A 27551-nucleotide genomic window follows, 5' to 3' on the forward strand; every position below is an offset into this window, starting at 1 on the left:
GTTTAATTTATGAGTATCAATCACAATAAAGTATTGAAGCATCTGACTCAATATATCCCACTCTGCTTTAATTTAGTTAACAAATGTTCCTTTATAGTGTGAAGGAAAACTATTTTCCTGCTGCAAAATTATATTAGCACGGCTTCTTACAGCATCAACTCATCCATTCACATACTTGAGCACAGATGTGTTTCTCAATGTCAAAGCTAACTAGCCAGAAAAAAGACTTTTAGTACATAGTAATTAAAATGAGGGTGTTCTTAAAAAACACAATGGACATCTCATTTATTTTGATTATAAAAAGGAAATTTGCAAAAAAAACCCTACAATGCCATCAAATGCTTCTTTGATTTAGAAGCAAAAAAAAGTAAGCCATGAAATAAATTAAACTTTGAATATAATGCCTAAGAACCCTCCCAACTTTCCTCATCCTCAGTAGCTGGGCTCAACAAAAACACTTGCCTACTTAACCGTGACAAATTCATAAAATTAATGTTATAGCCAGGACAGGCAGAGAAGTATTGTTACATAGCAAACAAACAACAAATAAGCATCTAAGTAGAAGACAGGACCACAGACTAACGTGGAGACAAGTGGCACTTCGGTATGATGAATGAAGAATAATGGTGGGATTTACAAAGTGCTTACAAATGGGTCAGGGGAACAGACAAAGAAAATAAACATGTGGAACCCCGTGCCTGTCCTACCTGGGATCATATCTAAGAGGGAGAACAGGTATTTTTTTCTCCACTTTACAGATGAGGAAACTAAAGCAAGGAGAAATTAAGAAGCTTGCTTGAGGTCACACAGCATGCATATGATGGAGCTGGAACTAGAACCCAGGTCACCTGATTCATACTCTTTCCACCAGACCATGCTGTGTCCCAAGGGAGTCAACATTCATTCAACACTGTATGTAAATCATGTTCACAAACAATAACATAAAAAAAAAAGGCAAAAAAATGCTACCTACTAGTGTGGATCAGGAACCAGGTGTCATCTAACTGTTGTTGGGTTGGAAAATGACCACAGTCTCTGAAATACTTAGGGAGCTCACTTCTATCCATTGCTTGCCAAAATTCCCTCTTGGAAAACATAGTTTCATAATCTGTAATAAAACAAAGTTTTTTCTTTTGTCAATAGAATCTGATTTTTTAAAAGTCACATCATATCTCTGCACACTGGTAGAATGACTTCATTCTTGGTGGTTCTTTTTGCTTTATGGGAGGGTTACCCAGGGATAGCATTAACATTAACATAAGATAACAAGGTCTTTGCAGGAGGGCCTCAAAGTAGAGGCTCAAATTTATGTAGCCTGGTGGGCAGAGTCTTCAGGAGAATCTCAGCCTCCTGTATGCGTCCAAAAGCATCTGGGAAGCCTGCTGCCTAAACGGGAATGAAAATCTCTCTCTCTTTTTTTTTTTTAATATGTACAGTGCAGCTATGGGAATTTGGGTTCTTCATTCCCTGAAGGAATTATACAACTACTTCATTAACAGAAACAGTGTATGAAAACAACAGACAAAAAAAATTCCGAGTGGTGTTTAACTATTGTCTCTTTCTGATTAGATAAATTCTTTCTCTTTAAGACAGGAGGATTGGATAGTTTTCCTCAGTATTGAGGATTTTTTTTTTCATCAACTTCAGGTCCATGTTGGGCTGTCAGGTGGATAGAGGCGGTAGATTTTCATGTAGTATTGGTCCCAGAGACTGTTACTGAAGGGGCTCTAAAATAAGATAATAATAATTATAATGTTGGTATTTGTTAATCGTTTACTAGGTGCCAAGCACTGTTTTAAGTGCTAGGGTAGATGTAGGGTAATCAGGTTGTTCCACATGGGGCTCACAGTCTTAATCCCCGTTTTACAGACGAGGTAACTGAGGCAGAGAAGTTAAGTGACTGGCCCAAAGTCACACAGCTGACAAGTGGCAGAAGTGGGATTACAATCCATGACCTCTGACTCCTAAACCCAGGCTCTTTCCACTAACCCACACTGCTTCTACCGCCCACTCTGCTTCTATGATAGCTAGATATCTTTCTATAGACAGAAAGGTATTTTTTAAAACTTCCTATTTCCATGTATCTTTTCCAAACCTAGGTGTTTGATCATCTTGGCCCTGCTGCTTATTGAACATTTACAGTAGATTTTTCACCAAACTCATTATCAGAGGAACCTGCACAGTACCATCTCTGAGAGTAAAAATCATTGGTAGTAAGTGCTACCTATGTGCAGGGCACTGTATTAAGCAATAGGGACAGTAACAGGAACAACAGAGTTGGTAGACATAATCCATGCCCACAGAGAGTTTACAGTCTACAGGAGAAGCATACCCTGGATTTTTTTCCCACTAATTGCTTCTTCTGTAAGGAAAGGACATGCATATTTATATCTCCTCGCTTTCAAGCAACATGGATAGAGCACGGACCTGGGAATTAGAAGGTGAAGGGTTCTAATCCCAGCTCCACCACTTGCCTGCTGTGTGACCTTGAGCAAGTCACTTCACTTGTCTGTGCCTCAGTTACCCCATCTGTAAAATGGGGATTAGGACAGATACTTGTATTAATTGCTTATTATTCACCCCAGAAAAACTATCTGGCCATCTGTCCAGAAAGAGGGGCTTCAGGACCCCAAAACATCCTGCTTTAGGCTGAAGTGATAGTAACAACCATGGAAACTGTGGAGAGCCCAGTTCATTATGAAGAAAAGAGCCTCACAAGAGATCTTATAATGGATGCCCACTCTGAGAAGTCCCACTGAAATACTGTAAAAACTTATATTCAGAGCTGACCTTTAATCTGTACAAGGTGCTTGCTGCAGATTCTCTGTCATGGAGAAGCAAAACCATGATGCTTTGCTCCATGTCAGTGGTAGTTTCCTGGAAAGGGGATTCTGTGACCAACATTAGATCACAATAACCACTTATCAGAGAAATACTTGAACAGTGCTTGGCACATAGTAAGCACTTACAAATACCATCATTATTATTATTAGCAAGAAAGAAGCACTGAGTCAGTCCTTAACAGAAATGAAGAAAAATTGGTTAGCATTTCTCCACTGTTCCAAATCAAATTGATGTTGATGATGATTCTATTTGTAGGCCCTTACTCTGTGTCAAGCACTAGAATAGATACAAGTTTATAAAACCGGACATAGTCCCTTTCCCAAATGGGGCTCACATTCTACAGTTGAGCAAACTGAGGCACAGAAAAATAAGTGACTTGCCCTAGGTTACACAGCAGGCAAATGGCAGAGCTGGGATTAGAATCCGGGTCCTCTGACTCTCAGGGGCCCTTTCCAGTAGGCCACACTGCTTCATAGAATTGTGTTTGAAAACAACCTTGCCAAAGGGAAGACTGACTCTCCTGCCACCCAAAAAGGAATCTCCTTTATACTTTGTCCATAAAAATATAGTAGCACACCTTTTCTAGAGCCTTGCCATTTGTGATGAGTATTGTACACACTACGACACACTCATCAGGATGCTCAGAACAGGGATGCTCACTTTCCCAGAATCCCCTCCCTTTTCTAGATTAGACCAGTGGCAGAACATATAAAAGGAAAATTCCTTTTGCACCCCTCATATTCCCTTTCCATTGCCTGAATCCATTTTGTACACTGTTGTGAGAGACTCCCACTTCTGATACACAAAGTATTGTCATTAGAAGGGGTCTGGTATGGCAGTGCCAATTGTAGATAGTGAATGAGTGGGAAAGATAAAGGAATATCAAACTAAAGAACTGGAAAGCAGGGCTGGTTTCAAATAGTAACAACAGAGTCAATTGCCTCAGAGTACACCATCTGAAGGGTGATGGCCCGGCTTAAAACTTTGGCAGTGCCTGTCAGAGTCAGAAGCAATACCTATTTTTACAGGAAGTTACAAGGAGAAACAGTCTCAAGCAAATCCCTGCAGGGCCATTTTGTAGGAAAACTACTGGTTGGCGAAGCACTATTGATGATTACCTGTTGAGTGTGACCTTTGAGCAAACTAGGTCCCCACTAGCAGAATTGGGATTAAGAGCATATTTCTTTAGACTATCTGTGAAAATCCCACGGGCAGAGTCAAAGGCATAACTCAGGACAGATGGATTATACCTATTATCTTGCCCTTGTAAATATGGTCTGTCACTATCATGGAAGGAAGAAAATTAAATTTGCCTGGCACTATTTGCTCTCCGCAAGGCCATGGTGTTTGCTTCATCTAGTATGTTCTTCTAGATGGTTACAAATCGATTGTTTGATCATTTGTTCTATCTTCTGCAATTATCTACATCATCCTTTTTTCAGCTTTTGAAGTTGAGATCGTTTGTCAAGGCACTGCTCATATTCATGAATTCAAAAATAAGAGCTAGTGGCTCTCAGGAAACATGCACCAATTATGTATTAAAAACCCTGGAATGAATGGCATCAGGCTCCAGTGATTATCCAGTTTTTCAAAATAATCTTTGTTTCCATCCCTATTTCAGTTTGGTTTTCCAACTTTTAATAACAAATAGAAGACAGAAGTGAAAAAAATATTAAGAGCATACATCTTTTCTGTCATTTGCTCATAATGCCAGCTATCATTTCTTAATGTTTAAACATCTTTACTATTCATAGTTTTATATCCATTCTGACTAAATGATATGAAATAATGGGAATTTTTCAGGTGAACTACTGAGAGATCATAGCAAATGTAGTCATCTTCAAAGTTATTTCAATTAGAGATCAATGGCAAGATATCACTGACTATATTTCGTATCTCATCTAGGGAAGTTATTAAGCATCTAGTGCTAAATTCAGACTTGACAGTTTAGTATTCCATAAACCTAGAGTAGTAGATACTGCATTAACAAAATACACAGAGCATTTGACAGAAGTACAAAGATGTAAAAAGATACATGCATGGAAAAAAGTTCAACCTAAGAAAACTAGACTAAAAGCACATTTGAGTTGTCACACTACTTTACTGTCCATTTTATTAAGAGACATTAAAATATCTAGCAACTCCAAGAATTTTCTCAACCTGGATTACTTGTTGACAGATATTGTCTAGGAGCTAGAAAGGCAAATCTATAAAATAATAATTAGCTTATTTTTAACCAAATGAAATTAATTTGTTTTTATATTTTTTAACATGGGTTGCCAAATAGTTTTGACTCACCTGATTAATGAAGGGATAGCAACACATTTGGAAACCATGAAAACCTAGTTATGTCATACACTGAAGAAATTTGAACTCGATTATTCAAAACAAGTCCCATATTAGTTTATTTATATTTTTGCATAAAAGCTAGCTGGTTTATGGCACTATCCAATGAGGTACGCCTTTTTTCCACACTAAGAATTATCAATGGGAAGCATATATGTGAATATTGCAAACCAAAAAAGACTCTCTTGAAATAAGTGATTAATATAAATAGAAATGCAAGGCCTCTTACATTTTTTTTTGTCCATCCATTCCTCTAACTCTAGCAATGAGATGTATGTAAATGGTCTGAGTATGCCAGATCGACGCTGAATGCGATGCATCATTTTACGGTATGATTTTATCACTGCTTCAAGAGATGGGCCATGATCTATAGCCTGGAATTAGAAACATATCTGTATTTCACTCTAACAAGATACAGAAATATCAACAGTGGACTGAATAAAGTGTGATTGAAGAAATCAAACAAGGAAGTTGAGCTAATGGATGTGCATCTCCACATGGTGAGCAAGAGAATATTTTTAAATAATAGTGATGGTATTTGTTAAGCACTTACTATGTGCCAAGCACTGTTCCAAGCGCTGGGGTAAATACAAAGTTAAAATATTCATATTTTACTATGTATTTCAGAATCTCTATTTGCCTTTGTTAAATTATTTTGTACCAATAAACATGGATAATTTTGGTAGCCCAAGTCTGAAAACAGATAGCAATATTTAAGATTGGCATTTCAATATGATCAAAAGTTAATGGACACCTTACAAGTGAAGTGGAACCTGTGTAACAAGATTTAAATTGGAATGCCACTGTGCGCAGGGATGGGTATCTTAGCATCCCACTCAAAATAGATCCCAGTAAAAAAGCAATCTCTTCAGAGGGATTTGGATGAAACAACAAAAGATGTCAAATCGTGAAAGCTGAGGAAATGGGATGTAGTTATTGGGATCTAAATGCTCAAGCAGAGAGAGACAGAGATTGTACTGAGGTCTGAGAACATCTTACCTGGAGGGAATACTCTAGAAGACTTTAGGGACCCATTAGGCTGAAGAAAAATATTTTAAACTATTTTTAACTTTATGTTAACACCTACAACCTTTTGAAAAAAATGATCATTCCTATAAGCAAAGCAGATTATCTAAGGGAGTGGAGGGGAAACCCAGGGGGAGTAAACAGAACAATTCAGATGGTTAAATATAGTAAGCCCCATGGTTTCCCTGCATTATTTATGGCCCAGATATGATAATCTGATCCTGTCTCATTATTCCTAAATAGAACGGAGCTGAAGATATTTCACAGGAAATGCTAGAATCTGTAGATTCCTATGGGGAATCATAAAACTATGTCCTTGTAGAAACTGTCCACAGTACAGCTCTGAAAGCAGCAGCCTAGTAATATTACCGAAGAACTTTCCCAGTGGAAACACTGCTACAGTGTTTCCAATTGTCCTGTGGTTTGCTGTGCAGCCTCTAGAACAGAAAGTCTAACCAGAATTCTTCTACCAGCACCCTTTCATAGATCATATATACTCAGCCCCAGAAACGTACTATTTACTACTCACCCCTTGACCCACTCACAGAGAAAAGTTCAGGCTAACTTTAATCACAGACTAGGCATCCAGCATAAAACGTGTACTTTGATCTCTCAGATAATAATTCTGTCATTTAATCACGCTATCAATTCTTTTCACCTAAAGGTCTCTGCTTTTCCCCTTCTTATCTACACCTGACACCTGAACCAACCCCCATTTTAGAATGGAAGCAGAAAAATTAAAAAACAAATGAGAATACAACTTGATCGATATTATTTCTATCATGGTGTGGGTTGAGAATTGAATGTGTGGATTGTTAAGTCCCTTTTGTTTTAAATCTGCTGAGGGGTTTAGGTGGAGACTTCACTCCTTTCTTAAAATTGTTTATTGAAAGAAGACAAAGCAAATGCTATGTAGTCCTGCTATTGTGATTTTTAAGGTTTCTAAGGACATGTAGGTGTGGGTAGAAAACAATGGAATAGGATAGATAGGAGAGAGTTTGTGGTCTTGGATACAAAGTAGATTGTAATTCCTTAAGGGAATTATGTATGCTAAGACTATTGCATTCTCCCAAGCTCTCAATAAACAGTAGGTGCTCAATAAACATTATTGATAAACTGCAAATGTTAAAATTAATAATAGAATCCAATATCCTAAAAAATTCCTCCCCAACCAGTTTTAATATTGGCCTCATGGATGTTTATAACAAAGATGAGTTTTATGATCATTATTATGACATTTAAGCGCTTACTAATTGCCAAGCCTTACCCTAAACACCTGGGGTAGATAATAATAATAATAATAATGGCATTTCTTAAGCACTTACTATGTGCAAAGCACTGTTCTAAGCACTGCGGGGGGTTACAAGGTGATCAGGTTGTCCCACATGGGGCATGTGTCCCATGTGGGGCTCACAGTGTTAATCCCCATTTTACAGATGAGGTAACTGAGTCCAGAGAAGTAAAGTGACTTGCCCAAAGTCACACAGCTGACAAGTGGCGGAGCCAGGATTAGAACCCATGACCTCTGGCTCCCAAGCCCATGCTCTTTCCACTGAGCCACTCTGCTTCTCAGAATAAAGGTACAATATATGTAGATTGGACACAGTCCCTTCCCCATATGGAGCTCAGAGTCTAAAGAGGAGGGATAACAGGTATTTAATCCCCATTTTAGAGGTGAGGAAACAGACAGAGAGCAGTTAAGTGACTTACCCAAGATCACACAGCAGATAAATTGCAGAGTTGGGAATAAAAATCTCCTCACTTCCAGCCCTGTGCTCCTTCCACTGGGCCAAATCAAATAATGGGTGTCTAATTCCGTGTGGTTGTTACCTCTCTGTGCTTTATTTTAACCTCATATGCCTAAATTTTAGCCTTCTTTCCTCAAACCCCATAGTTGTACCTTCTTTCTTGGAAGCCCCAGTCTCTGGGAAGCCATCTGCTCAGCCTGTTACAAATAAGGAGTCTCCCCAAGACTCTGATGCTGGGTAGAGAGTCCTATCCTTTAAGAAGTAGCACCTGGCTCCTTTGAATAATTCGTTGACTAACCAAGTTCCAAGGAAATTGCATATGTGTATACGTTAGGCATGTGTACATATAGTAATAGTGACATTTTTTAAGAACTATGGGCCAAGCACAATACTAAGCCCTGGGATAAATACAAGGTAATCAGGTTTGGATACAGTTCCTATCTCACATGGGGCTCACAGGCATTAAATCCCCATTTCACAGATGAGGGAACTGACACACAGAGAAGTTAAGTGACTTGCCAAAGGTGACAGTAGGCAAGTGACAGAACTGGGATTAGAATTTAGGTCATCTGACTCACAGGGCCATGCTCTTTCTATTAGGCTACACTATTTCTCTATGCAACTCCCCTTTCCATATTTTGATCAATACAATACTATATTCAAAGCTCTCCTAAAATCCCTTTTCCAACAAGCCTTCCTAAATTAATTCCCCAGCACTCTAAACCATATAAGCCCTTTTAACCAACTCTAGTACCTATGAAACCTATTAATACCTTCCTTAGTACTTTTGGTTTATATAATTATTCATTCATTCAATCATATTTATTGAGTGCTTACTGTGTGCAGAGCACTGTACTAAGAGCTTAATTATTGAGCACTTATACATTCAATTATTAACTTTGACAACTCTCATTATGAAAAATTTTGTGTCTGTCTTTACTGTCAGCAGAATGTGTATCTTCTTCATTTTGTACTTCCCAAGCACCTAATACAGTGCTCCAACCCAAGTGGGCACTCAAATACTACCATTACTTAAAACTTAATCCTGCTTTATTTCAATGTACAGAAGCCACTGTGCAATCCCCACCCCACTCCACCCCACATGCTAACTTCCACACAAGGTTGTAGATATTGTGCTCATTAAATAACTGGGCATAATACCTTGATCTTTACTCTTTTCAGCCTTATACGTTCTAGCCACCCTCGGACATAGCGCTGAATAGAGACAGCTGCTTTCGTGGCACTTTTGTTGCTAGGGATCTTCTTCTTACTTCGGAAGGCTTCGTAGATATCTATGTGTGGCCCAATTCTTTTGACTTTACTATCAGTTTTCAAGAAAACTGATTTGTGCCTGAAATTTAAAATGAAAATTTCTTAATTCACTAGTAGTTCAAAATGATATTGCCCCAAACCATTAAAAACCTCTAACATGCAAATTTTATTAAACAAATTCGTTTAACTTAAATATATTGATAAAAATTAAATCAATGACCATAATGTAAAAAAAAATTCATCTTAGGCTTTTAGAGAAGCTATTTATAATTAATCACCATGAGCTGTCAAACTGACTTCTTCCTCCACTCATCAATCCTGAAAATAGTCAGCCATACCTTCTGAATTATCACATGTGAAAACTTCACACAGCCTAAAAGCCTAAATGAATAATGATGCTATGTGTAAAACAAGTCTTACTGAACACTCAGGTCATGGGGAGGGGGGTCTACTGTGGCTTGTACATAACATATAGAGTTCTTAAACTCATGGAGATTGCAAATCATATTCCTATTAATGTCTATCTCCCCCTCTAGACTGTAAGCTCTTCAAAGGTAAGGAACATGTCTGCTAATTCTGTTTTGTACTTTCCCAAGCACTTAGTACAACTTGTTTTGATGTCTGTCTCCCCCCTTCTAGACTGTGAGCCTGTTGTTTGGTAGGGATTGTCTCTGTTGCTGAATTGTACTTTCCAAGTGCTTAGTACAGTGCTCTGCACACTGTAAGGGTTCAATAAATATGATTGAATGAATGAACTAAAAGAGGAAAACACTGGAGAAATGGAGGCAGAGAATGGGATTTTTTTTTAAATCAGATAAGTCAGGAAAGTGGGAAACTCTACATGCCAATATTCTTCTTGCAATAAGTTCTCCAATTTTATTTGAGACCTGGTCAGGAAAGTGGGAAACCCTACATGCCAATATTCTTCTTGCAGTAAGTTCTCCAATTTTATCTGAGACCTGGCAAATTCCAAATGGTGTGTATTTGAATTATTGTATGCTCTTCCTTTCCCCTTGCTTGCAGGATGTTATTTATTCTAATTACTCTTCCATACAACAAAGCCCCACAACTCACCTAGACACAGAATCACAATACAATCAACAGGCTATAAAAGGGACAACATAACAACTCTCTTAAGGACTCCTGATTAGGATAGAAGTCCAGATAAACACTCCTTTGAAGACTGCCCTCTGAAGAGGCCAAACCAAAGAAAATGCCCTCACGTTTGTCCTTTTTCAGTCATACCACTGCGGTGACTCTGGAAAGCCCAACACTAGGCAGCTGAGTTAGGGCTTCCCCCCATGAAGTTTGATAACTTTGGGACCAGAGTTCAAGCCAAATACTGCTTTCAGAAAGTGAAAAATATTAGGCAAAAGAAGATTTGAGAGAAAACAAAAATAAGTAAATTAATCACATCAGGTAGTAGACAATAAATTTGGCCAAACATTTGCAAGGAAATTTCCTTTAAACTACTAATGTTATAACATAATGTACATTAACGACTGAATCAGTTTTCGAGTTTGGTTCAGATACTGCTACTAATTAGTTTTGGCTGATATTGCACTATTTTGTATGCCCCATTTATAAAAGTGCTGTTTGCCCATCTGCTCATAGGTTGAAAGTGATTAAAGGATACTTAGTTTGGCTGTTGTAAAGGCCAAATACTTTCCAAGCTGCAAATATGTGACAAAACCTGATGGGACTGCCAAGTTCAGAAACAGATATTACCAGAAATCTGTGAGACCTCCTCCCCTGACTCCACTCCCAACCTGAAGTATCTGAAAGCAAATACAGTGTATCACCTCTTCTCTGATTACACTAACATGTCTGCTTTGTTCAAAAGCCTTCCAATCTAGCTATAACTTACACAATTTACTCTGATTTGGATGTTGTGCTACCTAACTGGGTTGCAGGCTTTCTGCTTCCTGAAAATGCAGCCTTGAAGGAAAAAAGTGGTGCACTCATGCTTTGAATGCCTAGCTCTCAGTACATGCTGGGTAACAGGTAAAATGAGTTTGAAATCTCAATTTTACCCTATCACTCCACAATGAGATTGACATAGATTGCAAAACAATCTGGTAAATTCAGTGTGGCTTGTTTGTCTTTGCTTCCAAGAATAAAGAATATTTTTCTAGTTACAATCTTGCTCCAGTGTTGCTTGTGCTCTCCAGGTTCCAACTACTTCAATTTTTTTTCAGAGCAGGGGCTTTGATCCCAGCACTATTAAAATCAGCTCACCTCAGTAAAATAAATTAGTGCCTCTAACTTTTCCAGAGCAACATTCATCCTCTCTAATCACTGAAGAATGTGCTATTTAAAAATGGTATTTGTTAAGCCCTTACAATGTGCCAGGCACTGTACTAAGCACTGGAGTAGATACAAGCTAACCAGGTTGGACGTAGTCCATGTTCAACGTGAGGCTCACAGTCTTAATCCCATTTTACAAGTGCCTAGTAAAGTGCTCTGCAGATAGAAGTGCTCAATAAATATGATTGAATGAATTTTTCAAATGAGGTAATTGAGGCACAGAGAAGTTAAGTGACTTGCCCATGGTTACACAGCAGACAAGTGGTGGAAACCAGGTTTAGAAACCAGGTTCTTCTGACTCCGAGATCTGGGCTCTATCCATTAGGCAACACTGCCTCTCAACCCTCCGTTTAAATCTGAGTTCACATAGCAGCTAAGAATAATTCAAACATTATTTTCCAATCCCCTCTCCTAACAAGAGGCAGGAACTCTTGGAGATCTCCTAATGCTGATATCAATCTTAATTTGTTCAAAACAGAACTTCTCATCCTCACACACAAACTCTGTCCTGCCTTGATCCCGTTTTTCTATCACTGTAGACAATGTAGACTTCCTGTCTCACTAACCAGTAACCATGACATTATCCTCAATTCATCTCTCTCCTTCAACCCACGCATTCAATCTGTTGCAAAATCCTGTCAGTTCTACCTTCACAACATCACTAAAATGCACCCTTTGTCTCAATCCAAACTGCTACCACTTTGATATTAAGATCTTATTCCCTTCTTGACGGGAGCATCAGCTTCCTTGGTTAAACTCCCTACAGACTACCTCCTGCCTCTCCAATCCATACTACATGCTGCTGCTGAATCATTTTTCTTAAAAACCATTCAGTCCATACCTCCCCGCTTCTCAAAAACCTCTAATGGTTGCCCACCCACCTCCATATCAAAGAGAAATTCTTTACCATAGGCTTTAAGGCACTTAATCATCTTTCTTCTTCTCTCCATATCTCTCCTACTACATCCCAAACCACACAGTATACTCCTCTAACCCCAGCCTACCTATACCTCAACCTCATCTATCTCACCCCTAAGCCTTTGCCTACATTCTCACTCATGCCTGGAACATCCTCCCCCTTCATTTTTGACAGTTCACTAATCTTCCCTCCTTCAAAACTCTCCTAAAAATCACACCTTCTCCTAAAAACCTTCACAGATCAAGCCCTTTATTTTCACTATTCACTTTCCCCTTTTTGTTGAATGTAAATTTGGCTGCAAACCCCTTAATCATTTTGATACTTACCCCAGCTCTACAACACTTATGTAAATGTTCTTACATTCTAGTTTCCCTATCCCTAATTTATTTTAATGTCTGTCTCACCATGTAGCCTGTAAACTCCTTGTTGTCAGGAATCACATCTATCAACCCTGTTGTATGTACTTTCCCAAACTCTTACTACAGTGCTCTGTCCACAGTACACACTTGATAAATAGCATTGACTGATTAATATTAGTGTTCCTTCATCAGGTGATGACTTCCTTAGCCTAGATTGTCATAAAGAGGAGTTTTGGTGCGTTTGACAGCAATTCTGGATTTTAAAGTTATACATAAAATGAACTTTGAAGTTCGTGATTTCTTCCCCCTGGGCAAGGCCTACCTTAGGGTGAACTAATTTAAAGGTGATGGCATCCACAAAATAGATTTACCCTAAATAGATTTAGAGAACATGGTTACCGCTTTTGCGACAGTTTTCACAGATGGACTTTCAGGGATTCCTTCTTTGTATAACAAAAGATTTAAAACTTTCTTTGTTGGGCCCCACTCTGTACAAGGAAAATACTGAACGTTTCAGATCCTTAGAGGAGAATTAATCTGATAGGTCAAGCCAGTGAAACAGACTTATCTCCAAATGAGCTAAGGACAGCCCATACTTGAACCTTAGCTTGATTATGTTTAACATCTTATCTCTAATCCCCTACTCCAGTCCAATTACAAGTACTTACCTCTGCCCACCAGAAAAGAGATAGGACATTTGGAGCTGTCTCAGTAACTGAGAGTTTTACACCCTGTACTTCCTACACATTTAATCATTCTATTTTATATTTGAGCAGATGTGATGGAATGCAAATCAGGTAATAATGTCAGATAAAAATGAAGCTTTGAAAAGCATGCAGGCCTGTAACAAGGGGACTTTCAAAGACATTCAAGGAATGTGGGCATGAAAACCTGCAAGATAGCATGAGATGGGTTGAAGGCTTGTGTTTTCTTGTCAGGGATATATGACAGTCAACTCATGGTATGTTTTGAGTGCTTACTGTGTGCAAAGGACTATACTTAGCATTTGGGAAAGTACAACAGAGTTAGTATACATGACTCTTGACCTCAAGGATCTTACAATCTGGTGGTGGAGTTTACACCACTTTTTTTATTAGAGATGTTGTTGAAGGAATGAGGCAGGAATCCAGCTTCGAAAAGATGATTGAGGAGGAATCCAGCCTGTTCTCTTTGGTTACCAGCCTTCCCATTCTTTCTGGGAATTTATATTTATTTTTGAGGTTCTTCGGGTTTTGAGTTTTCCTTAATGTGATAAGGAGTTAGCCCCTCAAAGCCCCAAATGCTAGTAAATAGGAACAATCAGCTTTATGAATTGCTTTTAACTATCTCAAGAGTTTGGAACTCTGGAGACACATACACGGTGTTGAATTTGAACTCTAAACTGTGGCCCTTCTGACCTGCTTTAGAAAGTTACCTGAGAGGGCTGTCTGTTTTCCTTGGCTGGAGATAGACTGGCTTAAAAGGCGAAAGACAGACAACTAAACTCTGAACCTATTTTCCACATCTACAAATTTAATCTTATGAATCAACAATAGAAAGTGCTCCCACCGTGTATGAAAGACACATCACCTGCTCAGTACTACTTCACTGGGAAATCAGTCAGGCACTTTCTATAATGATTAGGTGTCTTAGAAGTTCAACAAAAGGAAGGATTATCACTGAAATCATATTAAACTGCTAAGGATTAACAGCAAACTGCTGAAAGACATCAATAGAAAATAAGTGGTTTATTCATGAACTGCAATATGTACTCAGATGAAAATAGACAAAGAGAAAGCTTATTATCGATGGTTTTGAAAAAACCTACGGAGCCTGGGAAAGAAAACAGCTTCAGCTGGACTTCAAGAAGGTTTGTTTACATAAAGCAATTCTTTGACAAAGGTTGAAGTGACAATTTTATAGCTAGTGTGGGTGTAATAATTTGCATTTTGAATTTTCTCCTTCCTCATTTTTATTTTGCTTAGTGACTGAGAACCAGAAATGTCCATATGGGATAATGTTGTTTTATTTTTCCTTAATGTTAAAGTCTTTGATATTTTGTAGGAAGAATACCATATTACATCTAATGGAACTAAATCTTATTAAACATATTCAAGATAGTCAAATGTCGAGAACTATGGGCTGTTAGGAAAAGACTAGTTGGTCTCTCTAGTCAATCTTTAACATTTCCTGACATTAAAGGTTGTAGTACAGTGATTTTACTTTTTGGTCGCAACCAACCATGGCATTTGCTGAATTTGCCAACAGATTTACAAGGGGTAAAGCACCAAACCAGCAGGAGGTACTATTTCAAAACATAGGCCCTAGCACTGGATTTGAGATTCTGCACCATTAGGTTCTGTCACTGAATACTGCTCAGTATTATCTTTTTTAGGCAGCCACATGAATAAATTATTGTGACAAGCACTCTTCCCACACTTTTCTGCATCTTCAAATCTCCTTATGATGAAACTCAGAATACAGCTTGGCAGATAAGAAGACCACACTAGAAAATGTGCCTTGAGAACGTGGGATTTATTTATGCTCAAACATCTGATTCGGATGAGTTTTCCCTTTTTAGGAAGCTCCTTGAGATCAGAGTCTGGTCTTGTATTTCCTCTGAAAAGATTTCAGTTCCTAGCTAGCCCAGTGTTTGGCACAAATAAGACTCAATAAATACTGCTGATTTACAACAATGAAGCAAATAATCTCTATTTCAATTTTTCCTTATTTCTAGCAACAGAGCAAGATTATAACTTCACTTCCCAATACCTTTGCAAATATGGACAAAGTGATGTACCCATCATTTGGCAGTTGACTTCCAAGTACATACTTCAAATTTTTGGTCTGTTCTCACTATCCCTTCCAACTTGCAAATTCAACTCACCTTCCCCTTGAATTTTGTGGGAGGACCAGGTTTGGAGTATCCATTCAGAGGGAAGAGAACATGGCTAAAACTTCGATGTAAACAAATGTCACCTTAATTCCTCAAACTGGAGAATAAAGCATCTTTAAAACTGCCACCATGTGGCAATGACAATGCTGTATACTGTGTGGCACTTTGCAATCCAAAACATCAAGAGAAATTTACCGATACCAACTGAAGGTGATTCGTGACTGATGGAAGACTGTAATGTACTAAGTCTCATTTGGACTGCAAGTTAGCACAGGACAAGGTAGGATTTTTCTAGCAAAAGATTTTTCTTTTGAGCCAAATTTGCTGGTTAAATCTAACCCCTATTACCAAACAAATTAATCAACAGCATGACCTAGTGGACAGGGCACAGGCCTGGGTGCCAGAGAACATGGGTTGTAATCCTGGCTTGCTATCTGCCTGTTGTATATGACCTTGGGCAAGTCATTTAACTTCTCTATGCTTCAGTTTCCTCATCTATACAATGGGGATTAACTGTCTGTTCTTCTTGCCCCTTGGACTGTGAATTCTGTGTGAGTCACTGACTTTGTCTGACCTGATTATATTCTATCTACTCCAGGGTTTAGTTCAACGTATGGCACACAATAAGCATTTAAATACCATAATTATTTACTAAATGTTTACTTTGTTCAGAATGCTGTACTAAGCACTTGGGTGAATGCAACAAAGTTAATAGAAACAATGGCTGTTCTTAAGGATCGTACAATCTATCTGGGAAAGCACTAAAATAAATGACAAATGGGGAACACTGATGAAAATACATCCGCCTCAATCAAGCAATCAAAAGTATTCAATTCCCTCCTCAAAAATCTCCAGTGGCTACCAGTCAATCTGCGCATCAGGCAGAATCTGCTCACCCTGGGCTTCAAGGCTGTCCATCACCTCACCCCCTCCTACCTCACCTCCCTTCTCTCCTTCTACAGCCCAGCCCGCACCCTCTGCTCCTCCACCTTAATCTCCTCACCGTACCTCGCTCTCGCCTGTCCCGCCATCGACCCCCGGCCCACGTCATCCCCCGGGCCTGGAATGCCCTCCCTCTGCCCATCCGTCAAGCTAGCTCTCTTCCTACCTTCAAGGCCCTGCTGAGAGCTCACCTCCTCCAGGAGGCCTTCCCAGACTGAGCCCCTTCCTTCCTCTCCCCCTCGTCCCCCTCTCCATCCCCCCCATTTTACCTCCTTCCCTTCCCCACAGCACCTGTATATATGTATATATGTTTGTACATATTTATTACTCTATTTATTATTTATTTTATTTGTACATATCTATTCTATTTATTTTGTTAGTATGTTTGGTTTTGTTCTCTGTCTCCCCCTTTTAGACTGTGAGCCCACTGTTGGGTAGGGACTGTCTCTATATGTTGCCAATTTGTACTTCCCAAGCTCTTAGTACAGTGCTCTGCACATAGTAAGCGCTCAATAAATACGATTGATGATGATGATTCAATGGGCACCTCCATATGTGCAGGGACTATAAGTGCTTGTGAGAGTATATCTGAAATAGAAGACATGATTCCCTGCCCTCAAGGAACTTAGAATTTATCAGGGGAGAAAGACACAAAATAAATTCCAGATAGGAAAAAGAAGAGAATGGAAAGATGATTATGTGGATGAGTAAGTGTTTAAATACTAGAACACATAAATCATATGTTCAGAAGTGCTATGGGGGGGTTGTGAGTGCAATAAGACCACCTGATTAATGGATAGAATTTTGGGTTTTCCCAGTCTTCAACCCTGCCCTCTGACCTCACCATCAACTTCAATAGCACCATGGCAGTACCTGGAATTCAAGGAGCCTGAAAGCAGATTGAGGAGAATGGCACTAGCCCTGAGCCCTCCTGGGTCAGCAGCTGCCAATCGGTTGACTCTCTCAGCTAATTGGCAGAGACATAAGAGGTCACAATCACACGTTCAAATACTATACCTGTTCCCAAACTATCATGACAAGATGAGAAGCAGTGTGGCTCAGTGGAAAAGAGCATGGACTTTGGAGTTAGAGATCATGGGTTCAAATCCCAGATCTGCCAATTGTCAGCTGTGTGACTCTGGAAAAGTCACTTAACTTTTCTCTGCCTCACCTCACCTGTAAAATGGGGATTAAGACTGTGAGCCTCCCATGGGACAACCTGATCACCTTGTAACCTCCCCAGTGCTTAGAGCAGTGCTTTGAACATAGTAAGTGCTTAATAAATGTCATTATTATTATTATTACTCAATTAATGAGGGCACAGAGGGTATGTAGCAGTATACTAGACACTTGGAACGCATGAATCCAGGGAGACCTAGAACTGAAACATATTGTGAAATTCCTCACTAACAAGATCAACAAAGGATGCATATGAAAGAGTGGATTCCTGATTTTCTTGCAGTTTGCAGATGGGATGGATTGCTTTTTGAGCTACTACTTTTGAATTCATTTAAATTTTCACCAGTGAGAAAGAAACCATTTCAGATGTTCCCTTGTTTGCTTTCTTCTTTCCATTTCACTGTCCAGCTTCTACCCTTTCTGTCTCACCCTAGGATTTTGTATTTGGCTATTTAGATGATAAGATTGACAGGCTATTTGAGGGAACCATTCCAGACTTTTAAGTACTAGAATTACTTGAGTGTTTGTTAATTTGCCTGGCAAACTTTCAAGCTACTTTTATCTAGTGATCATCAGAAAGCTAGCTGAATACAAACTCCAAACTCAAGCTTCAGTCACTGTTTTTGATATGCAATGACATGCCAGCATATATGCAAGAACTATAAAACTATGTGTTCTTAAATTCATGAACATAATATGACCAAAGCAAAGTATGCCATGACAATTCCATTCTTCACACATGTGAGAGTGACTTCAAATTCAAAAATGAAATATATGAGGCCCTAAATGCAGTAGAAATTGTGAATTTCTGGCACCAATAGGCATGATGATGATGGTATTTATTAAGCGCTTACTTTTGTCAAACACTATTCTAAGTGCTGGGGTAGAAGCAAGCAAAGCAGGTTGGACACAGTCCCTGTCCCATATGGGGATCACAGTCTTAATCTCCATTTTACAGATGAGGGAACCAAAGCACAGAGAAGTGAAATGACTTGTTTAAGGTCACACAGCAGTCAAATGGGTGGAGCCAGGATTAGAACCCAGGTCCATCCGACTCCTAGGTCCATTCTCTATCCACTAGGCCCATGCCGCTGTCCATGCTGGACAATAATACAGGCATGTCTAATACAGGTGTGACAACAAGCAAGTCATTTACCTTCTCTCTGCCTCAGTTTCCTCATCTGTAAAATTGGGACTCAGGACAGTTCTCCCTCCTCAGACTGTGAGCCCCATGTGGGACAGGGATTGGGCAAGCCTGATTCCTTTTATCTACCCCAGCATTTATTAAAATTCTTGGCACTTAGTGCTTAAATACCACGATTATTATTATCATTACTACTATTATTACAGTAATACCTAGGTTTCTTCTCTTTTTTCTTGGAAGCTGGCTTGTTTTCTCGCTTAGGTTTTGCGATCTGAAAGGAGAGAGAAAACTGTCAATAGAAAGCAGAGACCCTCATTTCGCCTTTTAAATCTAATCAATGTTACACTTAGCTGAAAGGCCCCACTAAAGTCAGGTGGTGGCTATAAGGAACGGACTGGGATGCAGAAACAGTAACATAGGGTGGGTGGTATGACCCAGCTGAAAATGACTGGATAGAGGGAACTTAAAAAGCCAGGGGCAGGCCGGTCAATGACAGCTCCGGCCATACCATGGAGTTTCTGAAGGAGTCAGACTCCACTGCCTTTCCCTGGCTCCCTATAACCAAATCTCCCCTCCCTAGAACCCCCTTCACCCTAGATCTCTTGCCAGTCCCTATTCAGTGTAATGACAGTTGTGATATTTGTTAAGTAGTTTACTGTGTGCCAAGCACTGTACTGATAGCTGGTGTAGATAATTAGGTCGGGCACAGCCCATGGCCCACATGGGTCTATCAGTCTAAGGAATGCAAGCCCAGAGGTTTCTCATAACCATCCAACAGGCCTATTGCTTAGGAGGTTCATTCATTCAATCATATTTATTGAGCATTTACTGTGTGCAGAGCACTGTACTAAGCACTTGGGAAGTACATCCATTCCCAAGGGACCCAGGATGCTATTCCAGAGCACTGGGACTACTGTTCTTAATCCTGGAAGGGCCTGGCTTCCAAGGATGCCATTCAGAGTTTGACTGGGGTCCTAAAGTGTAGAGAGCTGGTAGAAGCACTATATATGGACTCCATCACTGTCTCTTTCCTAACCCCTAAAAGAGCCACTAATCCCCAAAGTCTAAGAGCTTAAGTAGCCCAGGTCATGAAAAATTGATCAGCAGAGGGTCTGACTTTATTTACGAAGGCAGCTCATCATGGCTCCTCCTTCCCAAACCCCTTGTCCTCACGTAAGGTTTCTAACAGCAGCAGCTGTCCAAGTTCGCTCCATTGTTGGGTGGGGACCGTCTCTATATGTTGCTGACTTGTACTTCCCAAGCGCTTGAATGAATTCAGTCATATTTATCGAGCGTTTATTGTGTGCAGAGCACTGTACTAAGCACTTAAGTAAAACACCACAATAAACAGTGACTTTCCCTGCCTACAACACTCCTTGGCATTGGGAGCTTTAAGCCAGCATGCAGCCAAAAAAAAAGCATCCAATGCCCCAAGTCCTGGACTTATTTTAGAACATTCCTGGCAGCAGAGAGTGTAGAGGTTCACTCCTTCCTGGTTGCAGGGGTAGAGGGTTGAGCATGAGATCCAGAAAGAACTTAAAATAGCAGACCCATTCCAGCAAGCATAGCCAGTCAAATGCTTTCCAATTATCCCTTTCTAGAACAACTAATTAGAAAATATGCATAATATAATGAATAGTAAGCTACATGGTACTTTGTAAATTGAAGCATTTAAACAGAAAATCACAGCTTCTTTCCTTAGAGGAGATTGCTTTCCACAATACTTTCTCAAAAATAAAATCACTGACATATGGTAAAATCATTCAGAAACAATTTTTGAGATTAATGATTAATCTTTGACCTAAAGAGCAGCTAGAATGCAGTAATGGTCTTGAGAACTGGAATATATCGTCTTCAAAATATTTCATACTTTAATTCTGAAAAAGCCTGAGGTTATATTTCTACCTCCATAAGGAATGTCCTGCAAACAGGTAGAGTTTTGACAACCCCTAACTGAAAGCTGTTATTGAATTCTACAGGGGAAGACCAGTGAAACACTGAATTGCTAATTCCAGAGGTGTGGTTAACTCTTAGATATCCAGGAATAGATTACTGCTGTTAGCCTGGTTTCCTGCCAATCTTCTATCATCCCAAATCCACTGTTGTGCACCTCTATCTCCCAATCCACCAAATAGCCAAGCCCCTCCATTCCATCAACCCCGATATTCCCAGCCCAATATACCTTACTTCATCTCCACTGGAACAACAAAAGCAGCAGCATATTGCCTCCAAAAAATATGACGTCAGAAAAGTCATAGCTATGGTGGCTACTGTGGCAGTAGGTCTCTGAGCCAAGAGAAGCCTGAAAGTCTGCACTTCTAGCTAAGGCATCCTGCAATTTTTCATTAGCCTTCAAACCTATCCTCACCTTAGTTTTATTATGCTTCCTAGTTCCTTATCTATCATTGTGTTATTGGCTATTGTGCTGCCCAGGTAAAACTTTTCTGTGACAGCATTCAGCTCTGTGTTGCCAGTATAAATTTTTTGTTGTGTGCTAGTGCAGGTTGATGCATCACCTTGATTTTCTTTGCCATTTCTCTACTACACTGATGAAGATACCTGGGAGTTGGCTAGAGAAAACTGAATCCTGAAAGTCAAAAGGTCTTTCGCAAAACTTGCAGTTCTTATATTTTCTCTTATTTCCTGCTTGGCTAAACATTAAACTGGTGGCATGCTCTGTGTCAAGTGAGATATTTTTACAAATATCCTTAAGAGTTTACCTTCCTGGAATTCTTTCAATGCCTCCATTTTTCTCTTGTCAAATAAAGATGCATTCCCAGGATGGTTGATTTGTACAGTGGTTGAAGTCAGGGATATACCTGTTTGTGCACTGTGCTTCTAATCATTTTTAAATAGGCTTATATTGGTCCTTTTTATGGTGTTGGATGCAGTAATGCTGTCTACATTATTCCCTTTGAAAAACTCTACTTCGCTTAGTGTTATTTTGCTTAACACTATTTTCAAAGAACCAATTAAGAGGACTAACTTGGGTACAGCAGCATTTAGTTGCCAGTCTTAAATGGGGAAAAGTAAAAAGTATTTGCTTATAAAATTCTATTTGATCCAAATCAAATGTATTATTTTATTTGTCAGGTATGTTCTATTTTGAGAAAATTTCCAGCCATCACCCCCTGAAGATTTACAAAAGCCCTACCTAGATGGGTGATTCCCTGACATATTTACTTAGAAATAAGACATGATATGTGAGATCATAGGATTAAAGAGGATTTGGTAAAAGTGTGATGGTACCTTTAATGTCCTGTCCAGGTCCAAATAAACAAAGTGTTTAAGATCAAGTAATAAAGAGTACTTCAAAAATCTCACTTATGTAGAGACCGCTGAAATGATACTCATCTATTCAAATCCCAGCTCTAACTCTCCCTGAGACATCACTGCCCTCCTCTCATCTTAATGCAATGATAGCAACTTCTTAAATGTGGCTTTCTTAAAATCCCACATTTCCTGATACCAATAGATTCAGAATGATGTGACTTGTTTCTCCTTTTAATGGTATTTATTAAACACTTACTATGTGCCAGGCACTGCACTAATTGCTAAGGTTGATAGCATGCTGCGAGGAAAGAAGGTTTGGAAAGTCTCTGTACTAGTTCTGTGGCAGACTTATAAGACATCAGAAAAGGTCTCTGTGGTCCCAAATGAGTCCTAGTCATAAAAAAATGACAGGCTCTCTCGCAGTGGAAGGGTTAGTTCCTCACACCAGGAATTTTTGGTTAGCAGATACAGTTCATACAGAATCAATGCTCAATCAGTCCAAAAGCTATTCTTAAATGATACACATAGAAGGTGCAAAACTGACTTGGGGGGCAGGGAGAACACAGAAGGGGTCGACAGGGAGGGGGTTGACAGAGAGTGAGACTTAGAACACAAGCAACAATGAAATGTTCAGACCAAAGCAACTAAAGTGTTGGTAAAGATCCATCACAATAAGTAAGGTGGATAAAATCTCATTTTACACTGTGATTAATGAGGAAACAGAAGATGCTGCTTCAGGAGAGAAGGATTTCATGGTCAAGTGAAATTCTCCTTTGCTACACCTGATTCCTCCTCTTTTCCCTCTTCCTGCTGACCTTTGGTGTATTTTCCTGGTATTGTTCTAATAGTAGGTGATTCGGACTTTGGATCTCTTGTCAGTTTCTCTCCTCTGATGCCCCTGGTTCCTTCTTGCCACCTTTAAAAAAATCCATCGTGAAACATATTACTGGATCTGAAAGTCCTTGCACTGTAGGCCTGGATTGCAATATGGGTGCATTCAGAGAGGCCCAGATCAGTGAAATGCACTCAGGGTCTCATTTCATGTGCTCCTGCTGGTCTTAGAAATAGTGCACCAGAGGCAAGGCAGCAATCCAGCTGGAGAGAGGAGAGGTTGAAGAAGAAAGAAGAGGGGAGAGAGGCAATGTGTGGCCATTCTGAGTCTTTCCCTGACAGTCTATATGTTTCACCTGTCTGTATGTTTTATTACCCTGTCTACATGTTTTGTCACCCGTCTATATGTTTTGTTGTCTGTCTCCCCCCTTCTAGACTGTGAGCCCCTTGTTGGGTAGGGATTGTCTGTACATGTTGCCGACTTGTACTTTCCAAGCGCTTAGTACAGTGCTCTGCACACAGTAAGCGCTCAATAAATAAGATTGAATAAATGAATGAATGAAAGAGGCATGGACACAGTCTTAATCCCCATTTTACAGATCAATCAATCATTATTCATTGAGTGATTACTGTGTGTAGAGCACTGTACCAAGTGTTTGATAACTGAGGTGCAGAGAAGTTAAACGACATGTTCAAGGTCACCCATTAAGGACTGTAAACTCCTAGTGGGCAGGGATTATGTCAACCAACTTTGTTCTATTGTACTTTCCCAAGTGCTTAATACAATGCTCTGAACACAGTAGGCATTCAATAAATACCACTGATGGGACAATCTGAAGATTGTCAATCTTCAGATGATTTTACAAGTACTCTATTTCAGTCCAGTTCAAAGTTGCTTGAAAACTTAACAGTCTCTGTGTGTTTGTTCCAACCTACTTCAACAACTTTCCATTTTTCAAATTCCAACTCAATACCATAGCTTCGACCATTCCCACCATTTGATTACAGCTGGTACATTGCTGCATATCCATCTGCAGCTCTTCTCTACAGAAGCATTCCTGTAGCTATTTGCTCTATCAATTTCCTTTGCCTTCCAAATCTCATCTTAAAATATATCATTTACTCCCTTTGCCAATGCTCCTAAATTATCTCCCAGCCTAATAAATAAATTCTTGCATTGATTAACCATATGCCCTTAAACAGTCTAAAACTTGTTTTCTTCATTTTTACATGAAAATATTAAGTATATTTCTCTAATGCTACTTTTGGAAATATAGTAGAAATTTGAATGAAAATATATGGGGAACACAAGTAATGAACTGACTGCAAAAATTGGGTGAGTCTTTAATAAATGATACACCTGTAAATGATACAGATATATCATGTCATCAGTGCAGAAGCTCACAAGCATACACCTCTAAAGGTGAACCAAATTTCCTAGCTAAAAATAGGTAACTGTGAAGGAAAAACTAACAGCATATACATACACATTTATAAATTACACACTAAGACACATGTGTGAAACTGAAAAAACTTTCTGCCAAGACCATGATTCAGAGTTCTGTGTTTTCCCTGCAAAGTCAATTATGGCACTAACACCTTCTGTGAAATAAAGTACATTGTGCACTCTTTACACAGCTTCTGGTGTTAGAGGTGTTCTGAACCACAAAAGAACGAATTTTATATTTCACCATAGGAGGGGAACGTACTCTGGGCTAATAGTACAGCCAATTCTCAGTTATCTTTGGTAGTAAGTGTGATGGAAAGTGTGGATAAATGAAATTCCCACAAAAATCTGCATTTTTGCAATTTCTGTGAACTCTAGATTATCCATTGTGGCTATATGTACCGTGAATCAATCATGCAAAATTTTCAGGAAAGAATGGCTTCGATTTATTGAATCTATTTGCACAATGCCATTATACAAAAAGAAAGAGATGAATGTGTAGGCATTTTGCAAATGAAAACTTCCTTAAAAGTTTTTCCATGAAATAAGTTACTGGGGAAACTAGGTTTTTGCATTCAAGGAAATTCCTTCTTTACCACTTATAACATACATCTTCCTTAAAAAGTCCACAGTAGAAATTTCATTCAAACTGAACATCTAAAATAAAGTGCCAGGTGCAAACTCTCCATCATTTTTTTTGTCTCCAAACAATTGAATAGAGAAGTGCTCTCAAACAATTGCAAGGTATCCAGAGAAAAAATAATGAGAAATTTCTGGCATAATATCAGGAGCTTATGGAAAATAATGATGGCTTTTAAGTGGGATATTGACCAAAACTGAAAGCTGGTAATTTTTTTTTTTTACAAATTACATATTTGTTCAATTGGAACTTCAGCACTCTAGACTTCTGGAATCAGAAAAACTTTTTATGTTCACAGAACTGCAAGCATTTTTCCACCAAAGTTGTCTTCAGAAGCAGCCGGATTCTCTAGTTCACTGTTTTTCCCAACATTCCTCAAACTTTAGTCCAATTGATCATCAACACAACCATGCTCTCTCTCTCTCTTCAGGGCTACTTTAACTTTGTCTTGGCAGATTTCTCTTCAGCATTTGCTTCCTCAAATTGTTATTACTAAGATAATCTTCCTCAACTACTACTTTAATCATAGCATCTTGACCCATGGAGGGCTTCCCACAGAGCCATTCAATGAAACCTAACTCTCTCGCCTTCAATTTCAAGGTCTTGTATTGGGATTTGCTCATCCTTCACCTATTTCTCTACCCCTTAAACTCTCAGAAGAGAGTATCAGCCGTTGCTGTCAAGGATACCCCAGTGGGGAACTACCAACAATAGCATGGCCTCAAACCTTAATATTCTCAAGATCATTGTGGGAGGCACAAGAGGGCTCCAGAAAGGCCAGCTCTGTCCGCCAGCTCCTTTAATGGTGGAAATCAGCTGAGATGAGGGAACACAGAACTGAACTGAGATCAGTACCTTCTCTGACCAATCAATATGAGCCTCTGGGACCGGAATCAATCTAGGAAACCAAGGTAGATCCAGTTTGGAAATCAGCAAGCTAGAACTCCAATGAGTGTCTTGCACAAAATACAATATTTTATGCTAGAATGTAAATCAACATGTTATTTTTGTGGCATGGCAAAAACGAGGCAAACAGCATATACCTACCACTCAATTTGTAAGTATAACTCTCTAACCGTATTCAGCCTCCTGCATTCGTGTATTGGGTTCTTACATATCTTCAGACCTGTACCCCTCAAGACAAAACCAGATTGGGTCTTTAATCTTTTCTCAGTCTATCTTTAATGCATACAAAGTTGCTGATTTCACATCTTACTTGCTCCCTCCTTCACCCTCCTGATACCTTCCCTAATCCTCAGGAATTGTGAGCAGAGGGTTAAGGAGGAGACCTGTTAACCCAGGAACAAAGAATGGACTGAGCTCAAAAAGAAGTGCAGAAATAGGAGGAAGAAAAAGAGGAAGAGTAGAACAAGGAATAATAAGGACCTGGGTTCTACTCTCGCTCGATGATTTGTCTGCTGTGTGACCCTGAGTAAGTCACTTTGCTTCTCTTGTCTCAGTTATTTTACTTGCATAATGGGGATTAAGAGTGTGAGCCCCAGAATTGAGGCTTAAGAGACACTCATAGTTGGGAGTAGGAGACAAAGAGTCAATCAATCGTATTTATTGAGTGCTTACTGTGTGCAGAGCACTGTACTAAGCGCTTGGGAAGTACAAGTTGGCAACATATAGAGACAGTCCCTACCCAACAGTGGGCTCACAGTCTAGAAGGGGTAGACAGAGAACAAAACCAAACATATTAACAAAATAAAATAGAATAGATATGTACAAGTAAAATAAATAGAGTAATAAATATGTACAAACATATATACATATATACAGGTGCTGTGGGGAAGGGAAGGAGGTAAGGCGGGGGGGATGGAGAGGGAGACGAGGGGGAGAAAAGGAAGGGGCTCAGTCTGGGAAGGCCTCCTGGAGGAGGTGAGCTCTCAGTAAGGCCTTGAAGGGAGGAAGAGAGCTAGCTTGGCGGACGGGCAGAGGGAGGGCATTCCAGGCCAGGGGGATGACGTGGGCTGGGGGTCGACGGCGAGACAGGCGAGAACGAGGCACGGTGAGGAGATTAGCGGCAGAGGAGCAGAGGCTGCGGGCTGGGCTGTAGAAGGAGAGAAGGGAGGTGAGGTAGGAGGGGGCGAGGTGATGGATAGCCTTGAAGCCGAGGGTGAGGAGTTTCTGCCTGAGTCAGCCAGCCAAGGAAACTGCCAGAAAGGTAGGAGGAGAATCAGGAGAGCATGTGTCAGAAAAACCAGAGTGGAGATTTCAGTGTATATTTTAAAGCAGTTGCCTACTGACTATCCATTGATTCCCTGGGTTCTAAATCATGAGTAAACATATTTATCTCACATTATACCATCCCAGTTTTACCATTAATTTTAGGCAAATCATACTTTACAGTACCGCAGTTTCTTACAAGAGTTGAACAAATCTTCATTACGATAACA

General features: G+C 39.6%; 1 protein-coding gene across 16 annotated transcripts in view; it reads right to left on the reverse strand.

The window, feature by feature from the left end:
* The window catches only part of IQCM (IQ motif containing M), a 269935-nt gene that overhangs the window by 162155 nt on the left and 80229 nt on the right, over positions 1 to 27551 (reverse strand). For 14 of the 16 annotated variants that reach the window (XR_005453427.1, XR_005453428.1, XM_038755203.1 and 11 more), the window contains 4 exons: positions 19174 to 19232; positions 9126 to 9315; positions 5420 to 5564; positions 974 to 1108 (listed from right to left, as the gene is read on the reverse strand). Coding sequence is in view for 14 of the 16 variants with exons in the window: in XM_038755203.1 (XP_038611131.1) it covers positions 974 to 1108; positions 5420 to 5564; positions 9126 to 9315; positions 19174 to 19232 (529 nt within the window). In the remaining 2 variants the exon portion in view is untranslated. Of the gene's footprint in view, positions 1 to 969; positions 1109 to 5419; positions 5565 to 9125; positions 9316 to 19173; positions 19233 to 27551 lie in introns of all 16 variants that reach the window. The other 2 variants (XM_038755211.1, XM_038755212.1) reach the window with 1 other exon arrangement.

The sequence above is a fragment of the Tachyglossus aculeatus genome, chromosome 12 (genome assembly GCF_015852505.1).
Source record: "Tachyglossus aculeatus isolate mTacAcu1 chromosome 12, mTacAcu1.pri, whole genome shotgun sequence".
NCBI lineage: Eukaryota > Metazoa > Chordata > Mammalia > Monotremata > Tachyglossidae > Tachyglossus > Tachyglossus aculeatus.